At 39.6% G+C, this 19515-nt stretch overlaps 1 protein-coding gene across 1 annotated transcript in view; it reads left to right on the forward strand.

The window, feature by feature from the left end:
* The first annotated feature begins 4456 nt into the window (after nucleotides 1-4456).
* The window catches only part of XPO4 (exportin 4), a 55438-nt gene continuing 40379 nt past the window's right edge, over nucleotides 4457-19515 (forward strand). Inside the window, exons 1-3 of the mRNA XM_009890624.1 lie at nucleotides 4457-4556; nucleotides 8313-8454; nucleotides 8712-8850. Coding sequence (XP_009888926.1) covers nucleotides 4463-4556; nucleotides 8313-8454; nucleotides 8712-8850 — 375 coding nt within the window. The 5' untranslated portion in view covers nucleotides 4457-4462. The remainder of the gene's footprint in view (nucleotides 4557-8312; nucleotides 8455-8711; nucleotides 8851-19515) is intronic.

The raw sequence follows: 19515 nt of genomic DNA on the forward strand, positions 1-19515 counted from the left end.
TACCTTACCTTAATTTCACACTCTCTCTCTTTTATTTATTTTTTTTTTATTGTTCACATTAGTGATAGCAGGACATAATGAACTAGAACAAACTATGTTTCTTTTTTTCGTAAACTGGTTGATACGAAAGGGAAGGAGTTACGTCGCTTAGTTTTCCAGGCTTTCAGATAAGTTTAGTGGTCCTGAAAGTATTAGTGCTAGTCTGCCAGAGTGTTTCCACTCTTGTCTTTTTTTCATTTTGTCTTTCCTTTGTGTGACTAATAACCATTTGAGTCAGTACTCCTGCAAAGTCCTGCTGAATCTGATCAGTAGGTACTGCTGTTGCTGTTCCTGTTCTCCATCCAGACAGCCCTGGTAGCTGAAAGGATGTAATTTTATTTATAATACTGTGTTATATAGGAACTCTATTCTTATGGGGGAGTGTGTTGCTATGCTAAAACCGGAAAGATGATGCTTGTCCTTGAGAACTTTTTATAGGTAGACTGTAAGACAAAAGAGGGAGCAGATGGGTGTTAGTGATAACATCAGGCAGTACAGAAAGGAAAGTGGTATAGCGATGGCAGTAGTTCTAACATGCCAAAAGAGTCTGATCATTGCCACGCTGTTTTTTTTAATTCTCCATAAACTGGATGGTAGAGAAGTTTGAAGGAGGCAATTAGAAAGAAAACAGTGAATGTGTTGGTATTTTGGAGGGACCTTCCGAGCGTGATGTGTACTAGGGGTACGTTTCTAACCCTGTTGTGCCGAGGGGATGCTGGGCACCGGCTTCCAGGGCTCTCAGGCTCACTTAAGCCAGTGTTCTTGTAAAGTGACATTTGTACACAGAATGTGTATGTGCTGGGCTTGCCTTTAAAGCCTTAAATTAGCTGGACTTCACTTTCAGTGTACAGATAAATACTGTTTGATTGCAGTGAAGGCAGTAGACTGAGCTTTAAGCTCCCTCTGGTGGCTATATCGTGCAGTTTAACATTTACCTGTTGCACTTGTCTGCTGCTCAGTTTTGAATCTAAGTGCATAATGTATTATCAAATTATTGTGATTTTAAAAATTAATGCAGGAATATGGTCTTCTGTGTGCCTTTGCAAAGTGCCAAAGGTCTTCTATAATCAGACTTTAGAGAAGTAGAAGAGTTAAAATAATGTAAAGTTAGAGGTCTCTTCTAGTTATTGTAAGCATAAGGGGATATTTCCCATAAAACTTTAATTCTGTCTTTTTTTAATGGTGCAGTAATTTGCTGCAGATGTCCCTGAAAGTGCCCTTAAGTATTACAGAACAATGAAAATAGGCATGATCTGTATATGACAAACTCAACTGTGCTTTGTTAATGCAAAATTAGTTCAAGATCAGGTTGCCCCGATTTGCTCTTCTTCCTCTAACAATGTGAATATAAATGACCCCAGACTTGCAAAAAGTTATGCTTTGTCATAGGCAAAGGATTCCTTCTAACTTAGCTATAATTAGTGAGGCTTCATGAGACTTAAGCACTGTGAGCTGCGAGATCAGTACTGTTGAAAGGGCAATGTCACTTCCCTCCTTTTCTCCCCTTCGTTGCGCTGGCTGTGGCACTTCTCTGGCTTCTTGGTGCTTATTAAAGTAATAAGAGTGTTCATTCCCCTTGTGTCATTGTCCCGCCCTGCCCCTCCTTTTTTTTTTTTTTTGGTGGGCTAGTTGATAGGAGGGATAATGCAAGGAGGCGAAAAGACTGTGCAGGTGAGAGAAAAAAGGGAGTGGGACCTCTCCTTTTGGTAGCAGAGACTTATTAAAACAAGTCACTTGTCTCAAGAAATTTGATTCTTAGTTCTCACGAAACATCATTGTCCAAAGCTGTGTGTTTCTTGAGACTTCAGAGTATGCCCATGTCATTGCACAGCAGCAGAGGCCATAGGTTAAATGCACTTTAAATGGTAATTGTGCTAAAAAAAGCAGCCTATGTCACCAGCCATTATGTCCTGTGCTGTGCCAGCACAGAAGGCTTATCAGTCAGGCTTGGGGACCGATCCAGATGAAAATACTCTGCCTTTGGTGGGATGCTCTTCAGTGACTGGTTCCACAGTCTAGGTGTTTGCAGAAATGCTTGCCCATACAATGGGAAGAAGATAAGGACTGCTTCTTTGTTTGCTTTGGTTTATTTGTGATAGCACTGACTGAAGTGTGTGTCAAGCTGTGGCTGTGTAGGTCATTCCTGCATTTTTAATAGTCTGCTCCAAATATTCTGGCATTCAGTACATCTGGCTGTGTAGCAGTGAATGTAGCTGGAGTCTACAGGAGTACTGTCCTTCAGACTGCAGATAGCGTGGGGGGTTGGGAAGAGCTCCTGCTGATGGCTGGCTGCGTGCAGGAGAGTTGAGGGTTTATCACAGAAGTGTCACGTGCCTCAGTTCATTGAGGTTGCTTCTTTACAAGTTTAAATTTGTTTAAAAAGTTATTAAAAGTTTGGGTGTCTCTGTTGGGCTGGTGTTCGCTGAAGGTCAGTGTCCTGGAATAATTCGGGTACCGCCATGGAGCTTGCTTCTGTGTCAGTTGTTCAGCAGTGTGTAGTGCCCCAAATATCCAAAAGCTTTTCCATGCACGCATCTGTGCAGCCTGCTGATGTAGACCCTGAGATGCTGCTCTGAGCACGTGGAAGACAGACTTGAACTGAAGGCTCACTGCCGTCTACAAGGGTGCACAACCACCTCTGTACTGCCTCCTGCCCAGAAGGGGGTATGGACAAACACTGTGATTTGTCCCCAGAGCTGGTAAGGTTGAGCTGTCCTGTATATATTCAAATCACTGTTCAGGAAGGTCCTGCCCTGAATTGACTGTAGCAGAGCAAATCTGTGAGAGTACAGAGCACTTATTCTGCATCCACAAGGCTTTTTGGCAGCTACCTTCCTACTCTTGTTTTTTTTGCTCCCTTCCCAGGGCATTCATGTCTGCACAGGAAAAGTTGTGAGTGTCAGAAATTTGCTGTGTAAGAAGGTGCACAGGTGTTTATTAGGACCCCCTTGGTTTGAGAATCAGCAGCCTGCTTTCCTTTGCTTCATTTAGTCAGATTATTGAGGAGATGATTGAGGAGCAGCAGCTTTCATCTGTGGTGTTATCAGCTCATATTTGAATCTTCTGTTGTCTGTGTTTTGTCAAGGATGGATGAATTAAATAGGATTTGATAGAATTTATTTACTGGAATGTATTTTTCTTAATTTAAATACCTTGGTCTTTATGCTAAGATCTTTGTGCTTTCATTCTCAAAGCAGCGGGTATAAATCAAAACCAAAAGGTATGTGGCACACACATTCTCCTCGGATTGCCAGGAACAGGACTTTAATTTGGAGTTTGGAAGTTCAGCTGAAGTTCAATAACCTACTCTGTCACCTTGACCTGGCTCTGTAGTTTGTACGCAGTCTCTCTAGGCGTGCATGTTCCTTTCTCAAACATGCATCAGTTCAGCTTACGCTGCCTTGTGTAAGAGGGCAGCCTGATACCCGTAAGAGTATTTTGTGCCATGTGCTTGTTTAGATAAATCCAAAATAGCAGAAATTGGAGAATATTAATGGCAAAAGTGGAGAGCAGTGTGGTGTTGTGAACAGCTGATGTTTTCGGCAGGGTTGTTTTTACCTTGTGGGGCAGCATGAAGTAAGGCTGCAGTGCAGGCAGGTAGCTCTCATGTGCGCTCCGTAGGCCGATATCCCACCATGTGGTCCACGTTACCACGTAGTTTTATGCTTTACCTATAGTTGATTTTCAGGTAGAAGCTGCCATGGAGCTGGCTTTAAGCAGTGGTGGAGCAGCAGGTGCTACCTGAGTGGTTAAGCTGCGCGTGGTGTAAGGGGGTGGGTATGTAAGGGGATGGGTGTAGGCAGATGGGAAACCGCTGTAGCCATCCCCAAATGAGCAGACCTCTCTCTCAAACTCAAACCCTCACTCAGTCTTTAAGATGTCAACATTAATGTGAAACACTAGAGGGTAGTATGTTACTGCCAATACTTTATTTAAGAACATATCCATAATGATGATTTTTTTTAACCCCTTGAATTTGTTATACAATTCAATCTTTTAAAACAAATGTAGACCTGAAGAAAAAATAGTGCTTTGGTTCTGTGATTGTGAGTGTGTTTTGCAGCGTTTAGAGGTGTACAATATTACTTTGGTTTGAGTAGGAAAGAGATTGGGTTGAATTTAGATCTGACTTTTGTCTTCAGAAGCGTTGTTAGGAACACAATACTTAGAATTATTTACTCTCTGCCTGGTGTCTCAATATTCACGCTTACATGCACACAATATTGGTATGTAAGAGGCGGCCATGACTGAGAAAGAACAAGCAGTTGTACCAAGTTGTACCAAGAGGTACCTTTTCTTTATGTTAAACAAGGCAAATATGTGTAAGTTCACGACATTGCCTGTGTATATTTGCAACTGGGATTGGTTTTTAGTACTTGGACAACTTTTTTTTTCTTTTCTTTTCTTTCAGGCACCACCTTCCATGGTCAATAATGAACAACGCCAACATGCTGAGCACATATTCTTATCATTTAGAAAATCAAAATCACCATTTGCTGTTTGCAAACACATTTTGGGTAAGTTCTAATAAAGGAAATTAAGCACGTACCTGTTTTTATAACTGGAACTGCGCTGTTCTGCAGCTGGGAATATGAGCATTAGTTTTGATTTTGATGAGGGGTAGTTTTTGATAGAGGGTGAAGCCTATTGCTGCCCTTTGGTTTTGTTTCTGGCAGTTTTAAAGCTGTAAGGTGCAACTTCATGTAGCGAAGTTCCTAAACTGTTTTAATAGATTAAAGTTTCCCCTGCTTATTTGTTAGAGGATTAAGCAATTTGTAATACTGACTATTTGTAATACTGTCTAATCTGTGGATCTTGTAGAGCTGCCTGTAGTGTGATTCCGTTGTGTTTCCCATTAAATCAATCAGCAATAGAATTTTATATAGCTTTGCCAGATTTTGTGCTGATGCTGAACATCTCCGTGGTGAGAGTTTTTCAGGTTGAATGTCTTACTAAGTTGTGGTTTACAGTCCAACTGTTGTGTAAAAAAAAAACACCACCCAAACAAAACCAAAACAACAAAAAACTTAGAAAAGCTTCTGTCTAGCTGGTAGAAGCAATAGAGTATTGATCCCAAGTTTTGTGGGATTATACCTGCAGAGAAAGGAAAGAGATCGGTAGGTATTGCCTTTTATCAGAAATTAATTGGGTTTTAATGGAAATGATGTAAATGTGGTTGTGTTACAAGTCTTTAAAAACAAATCTGTTTTACAGGCGCTATAGAGGCTTATTAGAGTTTGGCAGCTAAATAATCTGAAAATTGCAGGAGCAGTAAGCATGTAAGATTCCTGCTCAGCACCGCTGTACTGACCAGATGGGAGTGTTGGAGGCAGGCGAGGGGGAAGTTTCAGTGAAAGCTGACTCTGAAACCTGGTGAGGAGAACCTGGAAATTTGTGGAAAAGAACATATGCCAAAACCCCAGAAAGCAACTTTTCTTTCAATGAATTTGCCAGAATAAACAGAGAAATATTAGAATTATGTTTAAAATACAACTTATTTTCAGAAGTCATTCATTCCACAGTATTTTTTTAACAGTTATTTCTGAATTTACAGGATTAGAGAAGTACAGTTCGTTAATATTGTGATGTCAATATTGCGGTCTACTCCTGTGTTATTAAATTATACTGTGAGATATAGAGCAGGGTCTGGTTCTTTTCCTGCACCCACTCCCCAACCAAAATTTTTTCTACAAATGAGTTTCTTCTGGGTTTAATATATTATACTAGTCCTTCATCTGGTCCTGAAGACATTAACCACACTTTTTGCTTTATTGGTGAGCAAAATTGATGCTTTTTATTGTCGCATTGGTTTTTAGAGAGTTCTAGGTGTGCAAAAGAACAAACTTAACTTTGTTTGCAGAACATTTGGATCTCTCATAAGTGACGTATTTGGCACTGCTCAGAAGTAAATAATGGAAATTTATGAAATAAATACCTAGCAGTACTATCTGTGCTAACGGATGTATTACTGCATCTTGTTCTTAAAGAAGGGAATGCAATTTAACATTAATAGTTGAATATCACCGCAGACATTTTTCTTCTTTTTTCCTTCTGAAATGTGGCTGGTTGGAAGGAATGCGATCCTGGTTTTAATACCTTTTGGATGTCTAGAAATATTAGACACTTAAACTGCTCATATGCTATCACCATTGAGAAACCAGCATGTTTCCACATGGGTCAGGTTTTTCCTGGCAGTGGCTTCTCCAGTAGGCCGTTGTGATGCTGAGACCTGGAACTGACTTCCCAAAACTTTGTGCTGCTTGAGTCAGTGTTTGTACAGTCTGGAGAGAAAGAACAGCTGGTTAACACTTGGGAGGTGAGAAGGGAGAGGTAGGGATTATGAAATAAGGAACTGGAGAGGGAAACAAGCTGTTCATAATGAAGAATAAAAATGTACTGATGGGATATGTGCAGGTAAGGATGGGCAGGAACTGAAGGAGCAGAGTAGATGGGTTTAAAAAGAAACAGAAAAAAATGGTCAAGACAAGAATTGGAATGGAGATGGAGAGAGATAGCAAGCATGTCAACGGTGTTCATGGAAAGAAAAGTTTGAGTGATACAGGGAGACCAACAGAGATGATAAGCGTAAGGAAAAAGGGAACAGCCAATACCATACAGTTTCTTTAGAAACCTGGAGTTGAACCCAGGAAGCATGAGGCTCTATGTTCTTCTGGTGTAAGCTTATAGCTCTTAAATGTACTAGCAAAAGTTGTCCTGTCTTTCTTTAGTAACTTCATGTGCAGGATAATGGTGGTCTGACTAGTTATAAGCTTACACTGAGCGCTGGATGTCTGTGCTGTTAATGATTGCAGTTGTGCATCTGTGGTACTTGACGCAAAGGAGAAATTCCATCCCCTTTTTTTTTTTAATAGCGTTCTCTTTTTGTGGGGGCTCTGTACAGTTTGAAAAGCCAAAGACCCAGAAGTTAAAAAATGCCAGAATTAAAATTCCCATGCAGGAATAATTTGGCTCATTTTTATGTGTGTTAAGCATACACATTTATCTTTTAATTAAGTGGTTACCTAGTTTTCCAAATTAAGCTAAGTAGATTTAAAGGTGGTTTATTTTTATTTAAGCATGTTTACCTGTGTAGGGTTTAGATTTGGAGCCTGATTAAATTACTTAAAACCATTGTAGCAAATTGGCTGCTATCTTGGACATAGAACTTGCATATAAAAGAAACGTATTACAAACTTGTATGTTTATGATAGGGGAAAAACGTTTGTTTTGTAGTCATTTAAAGCCCATCATCTCATGACCGAGGCTTTCTCAAACATAGCCAGTTTTTGTAGTCCTGGCAGGTCACCCACCATAGCTCAAACTCCACTTCTTATTTGGGAATTTTATCTCACCATTTCATATTTTATGCTTTTGTCACCTGTGGCTACACCTTTTATGAATGCTCTTTCTTTGTTTTCTAGAGAGCTCAGAATGTTTGAAACTGGCTACTGAGATACAACCTGCTTTTTCTAAGTTAAAATTTATAAAAGCAAGGGAAGAAAAAAAATTCTCTGTAGCTTTCTATTAGCATATAAATTAAATTCAAATTCTGGGGTTTCTATTTAAATTATGCTTTGTAGTCATGCAAACTGTCACCTTTTTCCTTTCTCTAGTTTCTTTAGTGCATCTATATACAAAGCAATCAGATATTCAGATAATAAGGGCTAATGATTCCTACACTTTGGTAGGAAGTTATATTTTGATTACCTCAAGATAAACATGGAAGCTTGAACATAATGTAGAAAACCTTAAATACACCAGTCTGTAAAACTTCTGCTTTGATAGCTAAACACAAATGTTTTCCCTAAGTGTATGTGGACTTGCTTCTCCTTACCATCCGTAAAATAAATGTAATTTCATGCACTGTTAGTTCCAAAGGCAAGCACCCAAATGCTGGGAAATCTTCAGTTCTGGTGTGCCTGTCACATTTAGTCCCAATACATTAAGATATTAAAAATTTGTCTTCTTGTTGTTGTTCCACAGTTGTGTTAGCATTCTTATTCCTGATCTTTGGCCCAGTGTCCACGCGCAGGCAACTTTTCTTCCCTGAGTCTCTGACTCAAATAATATTGGTCAATTTGATAATTGGGCTATTGATATTTTTTTCCTGCCTTTTGAGGTGTAAATTCTTTGTCTGATTTCATATCAACAACATTCCATTTAATAAAAATTAAATAATAGTAAATTCCATTAATTTTTTTTCTTAGAAATACGTACAAGATAAATACATGTATGCCCTCTGATACTCTAATTACCTTTGTTTTTCCCCACAGAAACTAGTAAAGTGGACTATGTCCTTTTTCAAGCTGCTACGGCAATAATGGAAGCAGTTGTAAGAGAATGGATTCTCTTGGAAAAAACTAGCATTGAGTCACTGCGAACATTCCTTCTAACCTATGTCTTACAAAGGCCTAAGTAAGTATAGAAAGAAAAAACCTGAACGTGTCGGATTCTGCACAAAGTCTGGGTTATCCTTTTGTTCCAAGGGTAGTGGTAGAAGACCATTTCAACAATAATATATCTTCCATTAACACCTAGTTGACTTCTGTAGAGTTGTCAGCTTTCCCTTATGAATTCACACAAAATGTTTGAAAAAGAAATGAGTTAAAAATTTTACTGAGCATTGATGTTCAAAATTATTTGCAATCATATTTTTGCGATGTTGTTTACAGCCTTCAAAAATACGTTCGGGAGCAGATTCTATTAGCAGTAGCAGTGATAGTGAAACGGGGATCATTAGACAAATCAATCGACTGCAAAAGCATTTTTCATGAAGTCAGCCAGTTGATCAGCAGCGGTAACCCCACTGTAGTAAGTATTTTCTTTTTTTCTTAAAATTTAAGCAATCTGTATCAGCAGCATAAGCTATATAATTAGTGACTATAAAAATCTTATATGCTTCTCATCTAAAAATTAAAATTAGTAATTAAGTTGATAGCTATTCAAGCAATTGTTTACGAAATCTGAGATTTTTGAGTAAGAATGTTTTGGGACTAGTAATAGTATGTGTAGTTCTTTGGTACAGCGTATTTTTTAGGAAATAGGTTCTTCTGAATAGCCACTTTAAGTGCCATGGGGTTAGGTTTTTTTTGATTCTCTGGGTTTCTTTAATAAAACAGCACGATCTAAAACGGATTTTCCATTAGCTGGCAGGTTCTCTACACACTCTGTTCTCCTTCCATCTGTGCAGTGCTGCACCCTCCTGTGGCTCAGCTGTCAGAATAGCCTACCCAGTAAGAGGCATAGGCCTCTGCTGTTCTCTGGGAGACGGGTAGGTGGAGAGAAAGGGGTGTGAGGAAGTAAAACATGGAATGGAAATACAAAACTTACTCTAGATTTAATGTCATACTACTAGGGGTAAGTGTTACCTTCCATACTGAGCTCAAAGTGGAAACAAGGTGTCCAATATCTATCTATGCATTTAGTGAAATTCCGTTTGCTATGCCAGGAGATAAGTTTAGAATAGGTCATAATAGAGGCATGCAACTAGAGATTAAAGAGAGGTGATTTTTCTCCTACCAAATGCAAATCGAAGATTATGTAGATTCCATGCTGCAACTTTTAACTGACGTTTTTCTCAAACAAAACAAACCTTGAGGGAATGGACTCCTAACATTGCTGAGCATTTAGAGCAGCAGTTGTACTATACGTGAGTGGCAAATGTTTAACTCTGAAAATTTGATCAAAATGTGCCAGAAGTAATGCAGCTCATGTCATGGTCCTAAAAATAGTGTGTCACCTCCGAACACAAGTGTATGCTCCCAGGGTATGGAAATTTCAGTTAGACTTCTAAACCTTAATTTCACTGTTATTTAGCTGAAGGAGAACATTTTAGCCTTTTTGGTTGTGCATAATTTGGATAGAAATGGGTATTTGTTTAGGAGAACAATGTTAAGTTCATGTTTTTTTCCAGGGAACATAGCCTTGTTATTAAAATGGAGTTACAACTGAGGTTTTCAAGTTTTTTGCATGCTGGTATGTATGCTTATGTAGTTTATATGATCTTTCCTTAAAGATACGAAAGTGGAGTAAATAGCAACCTGGATGTGAAGAGAGAAATTCTCTCTGAACTAAGTCTTGCACAATCCAGCTTCTTCAGTTGTATTCTGTGTGTGCACTGATATACAGACAGGCTGCACTGCCTGCAGCATGCACCATTGGAGACTGCCTGCTCTAAGTATATCACCCCGGGCTTGCTGTGGAACAGAGCTTGTTGCAGAGGAGCTCTGGCTGGGGGAAGGGACAATATTTCACTCTCCTCCAAGTTTCCCTTGCTGCCACCATACAGAGACCAAGTTTGGCTCAGCTTTTGGCTCAGCTTTTCATTTCGCTTTATCTACCCTTTTAAGAAGGGTATTTAACATGTCTTTATATACTAAAGATGTTTTCTATTCTGGTATGCTTATACAACGTACGAGCAAAAAATGACACATGATGCTGCTGGAACATATTTTCTGTAAAGCGCAGTATATGTTTGTTAGTCTTTGCCAGGCTGGTTATAAACACATGTTCTTATGTACGTATGAGGTTTTATATTATAAAATAGTTCTCATTCATAAAAAAGTTTTTGTAATCTTCTGAGAGTTTGCTGCAAGAAAAGCTCTGGTGCCGGCACAGTTTCATGTGACCCAGCACTTGGCATACACAATAATAAAGTAATAAAACTGTGTGTTAGCACAGTACCTGCCACAACTGAGCTCTGAGTGGCTTCAGGGCACACCTCTTGTGCAAATATATAATAACTTTAAGAGGCTGTATGAGATAATTCATGCAATGAATTAGCCACTTATCTTTTCTAACATGGGTGGGTGTCTTTAGTAGTGTCCCTGTAGCGTTCAGCCGTGCCCGTCAGGCCGTGTGGAAGCACAGTGCCCGCTGCCTTCCTGCCATGTGGAGTCTCAGTGAAGGGTGCTTCGGGGTACACTATGAAGCTAAGGGAGTGGCACTGCTTTCAAGATCCAAGATGTGCTGTCAGGACAGTGCTAGGCAGTGTCACAGGTGTTTCCGCACTTCACTGGAAATGTGTTTATATTAGTTATAAAAACAGACCGCTATCCAAGTCAGGGAGGAGGCTGGGATATAGGTATTGGGAGAGATCAACAGATGTTTTCGAGCCCTCTGTGCCTCCCTGACTCCTTCCACTTTAATATGTCTTTCCTGTGATGTGCTCTTTTGCCTTCAGCCTTGTACTCTCAAGTCTCAGAATTCTGTCATACCTTTGACACCCAATTCTCTATCGAGCCTCTTCGTCCCTTTTCTATGTCCTTCCCAGACTTCTGCTCCATGTTTCCTCTGACATACTGCCCACCCATTTGTGTCCTACCTGAGGTTCACTCCAGCAGCTGAGAAATAGCATATGGAGTCTGCAGCAAGTCACTTCATATTTAAAAATGTTTAAACCTCTCAAACATGGCTCTTAGTTGTTGATAATGGCTTTCTACAGCAGTTTGTAATTGACGGAAAGTCTTTTTAAAAAAAGCTAAGTGGTCTCTTGCCTGCTTCCTGCTTGCTTTCCGCTCTCTGCTGGCTCTGAAGCTTACTGGCCCTTCTTTATATTACAAGAATAAAGTAGGTACTTAGTCTTTTCCATTCCCTGCAACCCTCCATCCAGTTCCTGTCAGACATCTGTACTAGTTTTGTGTTTGTTAGGCACTCCTGCTCCGTGAAATCTTTGGGACTTTTCAGTAATGTTGTCAGGTTCCAGTCCTGAAGGCTGCTGTAGTAAGGACAGCAACAAATGTAGATGGTACTGTGTCTTCTGCACGTGTACTTTTGCAGGATTTGGTATGCTTAATACCTTAACTTCTCAAGTGTTAGTTAGCAGTATCTTTAGAAATGAATGCATTTTGAGGATGGAACTTGAAGGTATGTTGAGTGACATGGCAAACTGACATGGGAGCAAGACTGATGGAAGAACTGTTGAGAATGAAAAAAATGAAAAGGAGATTGGCAGGAAGAGAAGGAGAGGAAAAGTGATGAGAGGAAGTGGGCAGGAGACGAAGAAGATGGCTTTACTATTAAGTAATTCCTTAATAGTAGAACACGGTGTACATGTTAAGGAAATAACAGGGCACTAAGGAGAGGTAATACTACAGGAATGGGAAGGATGTGTGGTTAGAGCTAGGGTTTGAACCTGGAGCATGGGCTCCTGCTGCTGCTTCTCTGCAGTGTGGACCTTTATGGATCTAATGGAAGAAATCTCTGTCTGAGGAGGAAAAGCAGACTACAGAGGGTCTGGCTGCCTATTAATTTATAAATGAGTTTAGGTAGTAATCCTCTGGGAGGACAAGGATTAGCTTTGGAGTTCCTGGTTTTGTTTTTCCTGGCTGCTCCTGTAACATAGATACAAGCTGTCCTCCTGCTCGTGAGGGAGAGTCTGTAATCTCCCTCCAATAGCAACTTCAGGATCTCTTTTCGAAATCTTCATGTCTGGGGGACAGGGCTTCTGGCAGTAGACACAGTATCATGGGCCAATCTTAAAATGCTAAATACATGTTTTCTATCACTGATTTAAAGATGTTGGAGAATTGTATGGGCCAAGTTCTTCTCAACTATAAATGCCTTCAATTTCTTGGCTTTTTCTCTTTGTGTTAGAATATTCTGCTATTGCATAGCTGAAGAATTTCGTTTGTCCTTCATCCTTGCCAGAAGGACAGGAATCCTGGCAGCTAAGGTGACTCATTCCCAGGAGGAGGAACTGGTCTGCACGTAAACAAAATCAGATGGACTTTGTTTAAAACTGGACTAGGATATGGGTCACACCTGGATTTATTCCAGATTACGGGTAGGCAGATGCAGAGAGGTCCAACTGCTGTAGACCAGACACAGGTCTGGGAAGCAACAGAAACTGTTTTTTAAGATCTACAACACATACGGTAGAATGTATTCTCATATAAAGCTCCATACCTGAAGCCTAAATTTTTCTGTATGTGCAAGAAGACTTGTCAAGACTTACTGGAAGAGCTCTGGGATACTAACAGTTCCTTCTCTCTTAAATATCTGTAAATCTGTTGGTCTGTTTCCCAGTGTTCTTGGTTGGGCTAGATTCAGATGCTTCTGGTTACCTAAAACTGCTCAGGAATGTGCTGTGGATGGATCTCATGAGAACAGTGGGAAGTATTAATGAGCAGAACTGTAGGCATTCATCTTCATTGAAATTAATCTATCAATAATAATGGCTAAGTAGCTAACTAGTAACAATTTATTTAGGAGTTATCCTTCTTATTTCTGTTCTTTAAGAGGAATTTTACTTCTGGATCCTTGTCTAGCTGTTGCTGTCTCGTGTGGTAGATTAGGAGTTGGAGAGGCTCTTGTGACTTACATTTTGACAAAAACGTATATATTACTTTCCCCCCTCTACCCTCAGTTATATCTCCTGGTCTAATAAAATTATTACCTTGTCCTATGAACCTTACTGCCCTTGAGACATGTTGAGTATAAAAACCAGATGGTAAACCAGGATATTTAAGCTGGTTTCCTTCATGGTCACAAGTGCTCTATAAAGGCCCAAGTTAGTGTGTTAAAGATTGGTTTGGGAATTTTAGGGATCCAGAAGCAACTCCAAATATGAGGTTAAAATTCAGTAATAAAAATGTAAGAGAAGTTTAAAACATAAGTATTTTTTTAGTAGTTGTATTAACCAGGACGCCTTTTAAAGTTTTCTGATTTTTCTTTTGAAAGAGAGCCTACTCTGCCAGAGATGCAGTAGACCAAGACTCTGGCTTAATTGCTTAATAACTTTAATATTAGAAATTGATAGTTCTCAGTATTATCATTTATAACAGAGCTACAGATTCGAAGACTGGGCTGGGAAGTGAGGAGGCATCATGCAGGGGAGAGATGTGTGCCCCCTGTATTATGTATGGCATCCAGGACTCTGTTTCTTCAATTCTGCTGTCTCATGAGATGTGCAGATGTGGACGCCCTCACCTGTAGACCTCAGACACTCACTGGGAAGAAAGAAATGATGCCTTTCCATGTGTTATACCTATATTTCTTTTATTACTGTGGTGACATACAAATCAACAAGCTTGAGGGGAAAACCCACTTTAAGAAGCTTATTGACCCTAGCTGCTCAGTCTTTAGTCCCACTTCCTGTCAGAGGTACTGCCCTTCTGAATATATATGTTCAGTAGTAAACTGGATCTGTGTGGAAGTCTACTTAAAAACAACCAGCCTTTTCCCTCCTAACTGTTTTTTGATTTGGTTTGATTTGGGTTTTTTTAGCAGATCTGCTGTGGAGCACAGCCATGTAACGCAGCTCATTTGGTCTATCTGGCAGTACAGCAGGCAGAGGTGGGCAAGAAGGACCAAGAAAAGTGGGGGGAGAGGGGACCCCTGCCCACCAAAGAGCACTTGCCAGGATGATGTATATTTAAAGCTGAGTGATATTGATGGCAAGCTGCATGGCTAGTCTTACTATTCATTATTTTGAATTTAATTGAAGGTCTTGGATTTGTTCATGCAGCTGCTGTAGGTGTGAACATCCAACCGGTGCCTTTCAGACAAGAACCTGGAGCAAGATATGTTACTTCTAGATAAATAGTTTTCAGATCTTCACTTTTTTTGATGAGGTTGTGTGGTTTTTTTCTCCTCCTGATTTCTGCTTCACAGCTTTGCCTATGCCCAGAGAAACAAAGAAAAGCATGTTTTACACCTTAAGCTCCAGCAAACTTTGCCTGGACCTCTTCCACTATTATTAGAGGCTGCTACTTCCCTTCTCTCTTTGGTCAAAGCCTGCATGCTTCACGTGCCACAAGATCATCTTCCTGTGGCCCCCAGCGATTCACAAAGGAATTGGTTTTCTCTTTCTAGGCTCAACTTTGGGGATTTCCCTTGCTTGGTTTGCCTGGTTGCCCGCAAGGAAGGGAATCAGGGTCTCGCCCGTTGTGCCACTGTAGGTGTGGTGTGTTAAGCTGGTGCTGCTTCTCTGTCTTTGCACAGTGGCAGAGGGGGAATGGGAGGAAAGGGGTGCGCTGACCAGCCCGTCCCTTACTGCCTACAATACAAAACTGCAGCTGTGGGTCCTATTCCTAAAGTCCTGTCCCTGCTTTACAGCTTTTTTCTACCAGTTGGCTCATTTGGGAAGGAACAAACAGGTAAAATCCTGTGGGTTCTTCCTGGTGCTTGCTCACATTTCTTCAGTATTTCTTTTGGTCCTGTCGCCATCCTGTTAACCTTTCCATTTGGAGTTGCAGCTTACATTCTGGGGTTTTAGATACTCTGAAAACATTAGCAAATACAGCTGTGCTTATTTAGGGAAGTTAGGGAAGAAGTATATTACCACCTTTATAAAGGAAGCTTTGCTTTAAACAACTTATTTGGTAAAATTGCTTTTGATACGTTCTCACTACAGAATTTTATCACCTAGGAGCAGCACAGCAAATTCTGCCTCTGATAGATTTACTCTTTGATTCTTCTTGCTCTTGTGCCAGTTAAAATTAGTTGGTTTAGGGATATTGTTAAACGCTTCTTGTGGCTTCCCTTTGGTTTCGGTAGCAGAGTTGACATTATATGGATGGAGGACAAAAAGTCCTCTAAATGCCTATTCAGTCTGGCAGTGATTTAACCTAACAGGGTAGATGTTATGATTTTCTCTGTTCTGGTGAGACCTCTATTCTTTTAAATATACTTATTTTTCTGTAGTTATAAATGACACTTGCAGAAGGGTGTGTGTGTGTGTGCTTGATAGTTCAGGTTTTGTAGTAAAATGAATGAATTAGTAGTAAAATGAATTAATGAATTTTGTAGTAAAATGAATGATTTAGTCAGGTCTCTGACAACCTAGCTGTATCTCTGCTCTGAATTTCAGAATGGAGGAAACACTTTTGGTGTTCTAGTTCATTCTGCTTTGTCTGTTGGCTTTTCTGCTTGGAGCTGGTATACCACATGTCCATTTTTTCCTAAGCTGTATTTGAACTCTTCTTTCTTTCAGATGCTTTGTAACCTAACTACCCTCAAATGAAGCAGTTCACTTATTCCATGGGCAGTCCAGGCACAAGTGTGAAATCCCTTCAAACACTATGGCTTTAACTTGTGTTATAGGGGACATTCCATTTGGAGGAATAAGTTGCATTTACCTTCTGCATCTGAGTTTTATGAATTATATATAAATGTTGTTTACTGTTAAAATGGCACATGGTCTTTCTGTAGTGTCTGTGTTTTATTGGAGTAATTTAAAAAGAAAACCACTAAAACAGTGTTACTACTGGGTGTCTGATTGCCAAGTTAATCTCTTATCACAAGTCCCATTGATCTTCTGTTTGAGCAGCTGAGAGTCTATTTTATGTATAGCGATCTTTCATAAAGTTTATTCCTGGTAATAAAGCTAACTGGGGTGAGTGCCAAGCTATTCTCAGAGGCAGTCTGCTCTCAACAAGAGAAGTATTTTATTTTGTTAGATGGGGTTATTGTTTGGGTATGTACTTGTGGCAGAACTAGTGCAATTGCTAGCGAGCAAGTCAAACTAGGTTCAGAGGTGTACTCTTACTGGTATGAAGTTAATGGCATTACTGTGCAATAGACATTCAGATCTGACTTTTAATATGATGGCCAGAATCACGTGCATTTTCTACTTATGACTGCATAGTATTATTGAATTTGATTGTTAATCTCCTCTTCGGCATGGCAAAGACCTTAAAAAAAACCCACACTACAAAACAAAGCAAAAACCCCTCGGCCCTAGAACTTTACATGTATTAAGTGCATTCAATTTTAGTATGTGTAAGAGGAAGTAATTTCATTTCACAGAGCACGACTGTTGGTTTATATGAAATTATGTTGTTTATCAGATTTTTGAAATCTTTATTCTAATAGCCTGCATTTATTTGGAGGGTACTTAAAGTGTCTTCGTACCAAACATATATGTAAATTAATTAAACATTTTAAAAATGTATTTAAAAATATTAGTAGTTAACCTTCAGTAGAGTTACTTTTCATAAAGTAACATTTTACTTTTGGTAAAGTTCGCTTAAGCTTTATTCCAGAGTTTCTGAAATAGTACTGTGTAATCAGAAGAATTCAGTAGAAGGCAGGGCACATGTTCTGTTGTATTAATTAGTTTGTTAATATTCATAAGAAAATAGCAATCTTACTGCTACGCACAACTGTCTTACAGCAGTTTTGGGAAGCAGTGGTGGTTTTGTATGCAGCTCTATGCAAATGCCTGAGATTACCAGGGCAGGTTACAGGTCTTGATCTGTTCCTTTTTTCTTACCTGTAAGCCAAACTCCTGGGGGTTGGCACCTACCTCCTAGGAAACCAACATCAAGCAGTCTCCTCTCAGCCTGTTGTTGCAGTAAATTTTAAATTACTGGCCAATATCTTATCTTGACGTGGATATACGGGAGTACTTACTATTCCTCATGGATGCAAGGGGTAAGCACAGATGCAGATAGTGACAGGAGGGCATGGATGTACCCATTGTGCACACAGTGTCCTTGGGATGGTGAGGGAATGGGGCAGGATTTGCACTCCAGGTACTGAAATACCAAGGTGAAGGAGTTGGTGGGATGCTGGGAATTCGGTGGGAGGGAGGAGGGGTGAGGGATGCAGCGTGCCCTGGTGTTTACTGTGAGCTAGGCTGCTGGAGGGAGTAAAGCATGTAAATCTCTAGTAATGTCACGCTTCTCCTTTCATGCTCAAAGCAGGTACTGATGTCAGAACTACCTGAAATAGCTCTTACTGAAATCAGGCAGGCAGGTCACTGCTCAAACCGCTTTATCAGGCTCTTAGCAGATTCAGTCAGTCTAGCTGCATCCATTGCTCTTTACAGCTTTGAAAAGATTTCTTTACCATCAATCATAAAATTTAACCTTCCTTTTAAATTCCTCCTGAAAATCAGGAGAGAAGCACACAAAAAAATCTGTAACACACTTTTATCATGCAATAGCACATTACTATCCAAACAGAAGAGATAAATTATTATATACCATATAAACAAAGCGGAGAAAATGGAAGGAGAAAATGTCTGTTATTTCAGTTGATACTAACTATTTGTAATCATAGTGGGAACAAACATTTTTTTTTTACTATTGCTTCTTATCTGTCATTTGAACTTACTGATTTATTTTCCAATAACTGGCAACTGACTGCAAGTGATGGGTGGTCTGCATCACTGCCCTGCCTGTCCTGTGGTGGTCTAAATGGTGGCTTGGTGTGAAGATCTTCACGTGATAAAGCAGAAGCTGCTTAACTTTAGCCAGGCTGTTGTACTATTGTAATCTTTAATACCTCATAGTAATCATGATATGTTGTAGAGCATCAAATTGTACAGATTTGTAACTTACATCATGGCTTCTCAGAGCTGAAAAGTATCAGTGTGTCAGTAATTCAAGCAAAAAATAAAAGCCTGCATTTTAAAGTATTTAGAGAGCCTTGTGAGACTTCGGCATCTCCTGGCACATAATGAAATTGGGGGGTGTTCTCTGGCAACTTTGATTATGCCTTTAAAAATATGTGTTCTTATCTGAAGCATTGTTCTAGAGCCAGACTTCAGGGTTTTGTTGTGTTGGTTGGTTTTTTTTTCTAGTTTTAAAATTGTTTTTTTTTTCCCCCTCCAGATTAATTCTTTTCATATGGAACATTTAGTGTTGGATTTAAAACTCAGTGTTAGCCTACGCTATTTTTTTTTATATTGGATCAAATCTGGATTTCCTCTAAATAAAAAATATTTATTGTTTAAATAGCTTACACAAAAATTTGGAAATAAAATACTGAAATGTTTGAGCTAATTACAAATATTTCTAAGTCTAGTATAGAACTGGCAAAATTGCACTTTTTCTGGAGTAAAGTGTGATGTTGTTTTTTCAGTGGCTAGATGCTGCTTTTATCATACGTGATATGCAACAGTGGTGACTGCAGATGAGAAATAGTCCACTTGAAATAAATCTAATCTTTGCCATTTTTAAGAAATAACTATTTAGCAACTGAACCACAATTTGCTGGTCCACTGTACAGCTTTGTTATACAGTAGAAGAGAAAACCCATATGGTGTCACAAAGCCACTATGTTCGATCTGTCTGGAACTTATTTAGCGAGTAAGAATGTTAATTTAGTGTATACTGGCTAAGATAACTAGTTCTCTGGGGGGTCAAGGTACTGACTTCAGAGGCATTTCTGAACAAAGATGTTGCAGTTGGTGGGTGGATGGCACTGGTCTCAGCTGTTGTATGAGCTTGCATAAATAGTATCATCTCCACTTTAATCTTTCGGGTGTTCAGAGGTAGTGTGCATATTTCTGTTTAACCCCTGGACACTTGCTGGCATGCATGACCCTTTAACAATTCCTATCCCTCTGTCCATCCCTGGCACCTTGGCTCCAAACAGTCTGAGAGGATAGCCAGTAATTTTGAAGTTTTTTTGTTAAGAACATCTCTTTAACAAAAAGTGTTTTCATTTCATCAGTGTACAGTTTCTATTGTGCTTGTTACAGTAGTGTATGGCACACTTCTGAAGTACTTCTTGCATCCCCTCTGT

Source organism: Charadrius vociferus, unplaced genomic scaffold (assembly GCF_000708025.1).
Source record: "Charadrius vociferus isolate BGI_N301 unplaced genomic scaffold, ASM70802v2 scaffold278, whole genome shotgun sequence".
Taxonomy (NCBI): domain Eukaryota; kingdom Metazoa; phylum Chordata; class Aves; order Charadriiformes; family Charadriidae; genus Charadrius; species Charadrius vociferus.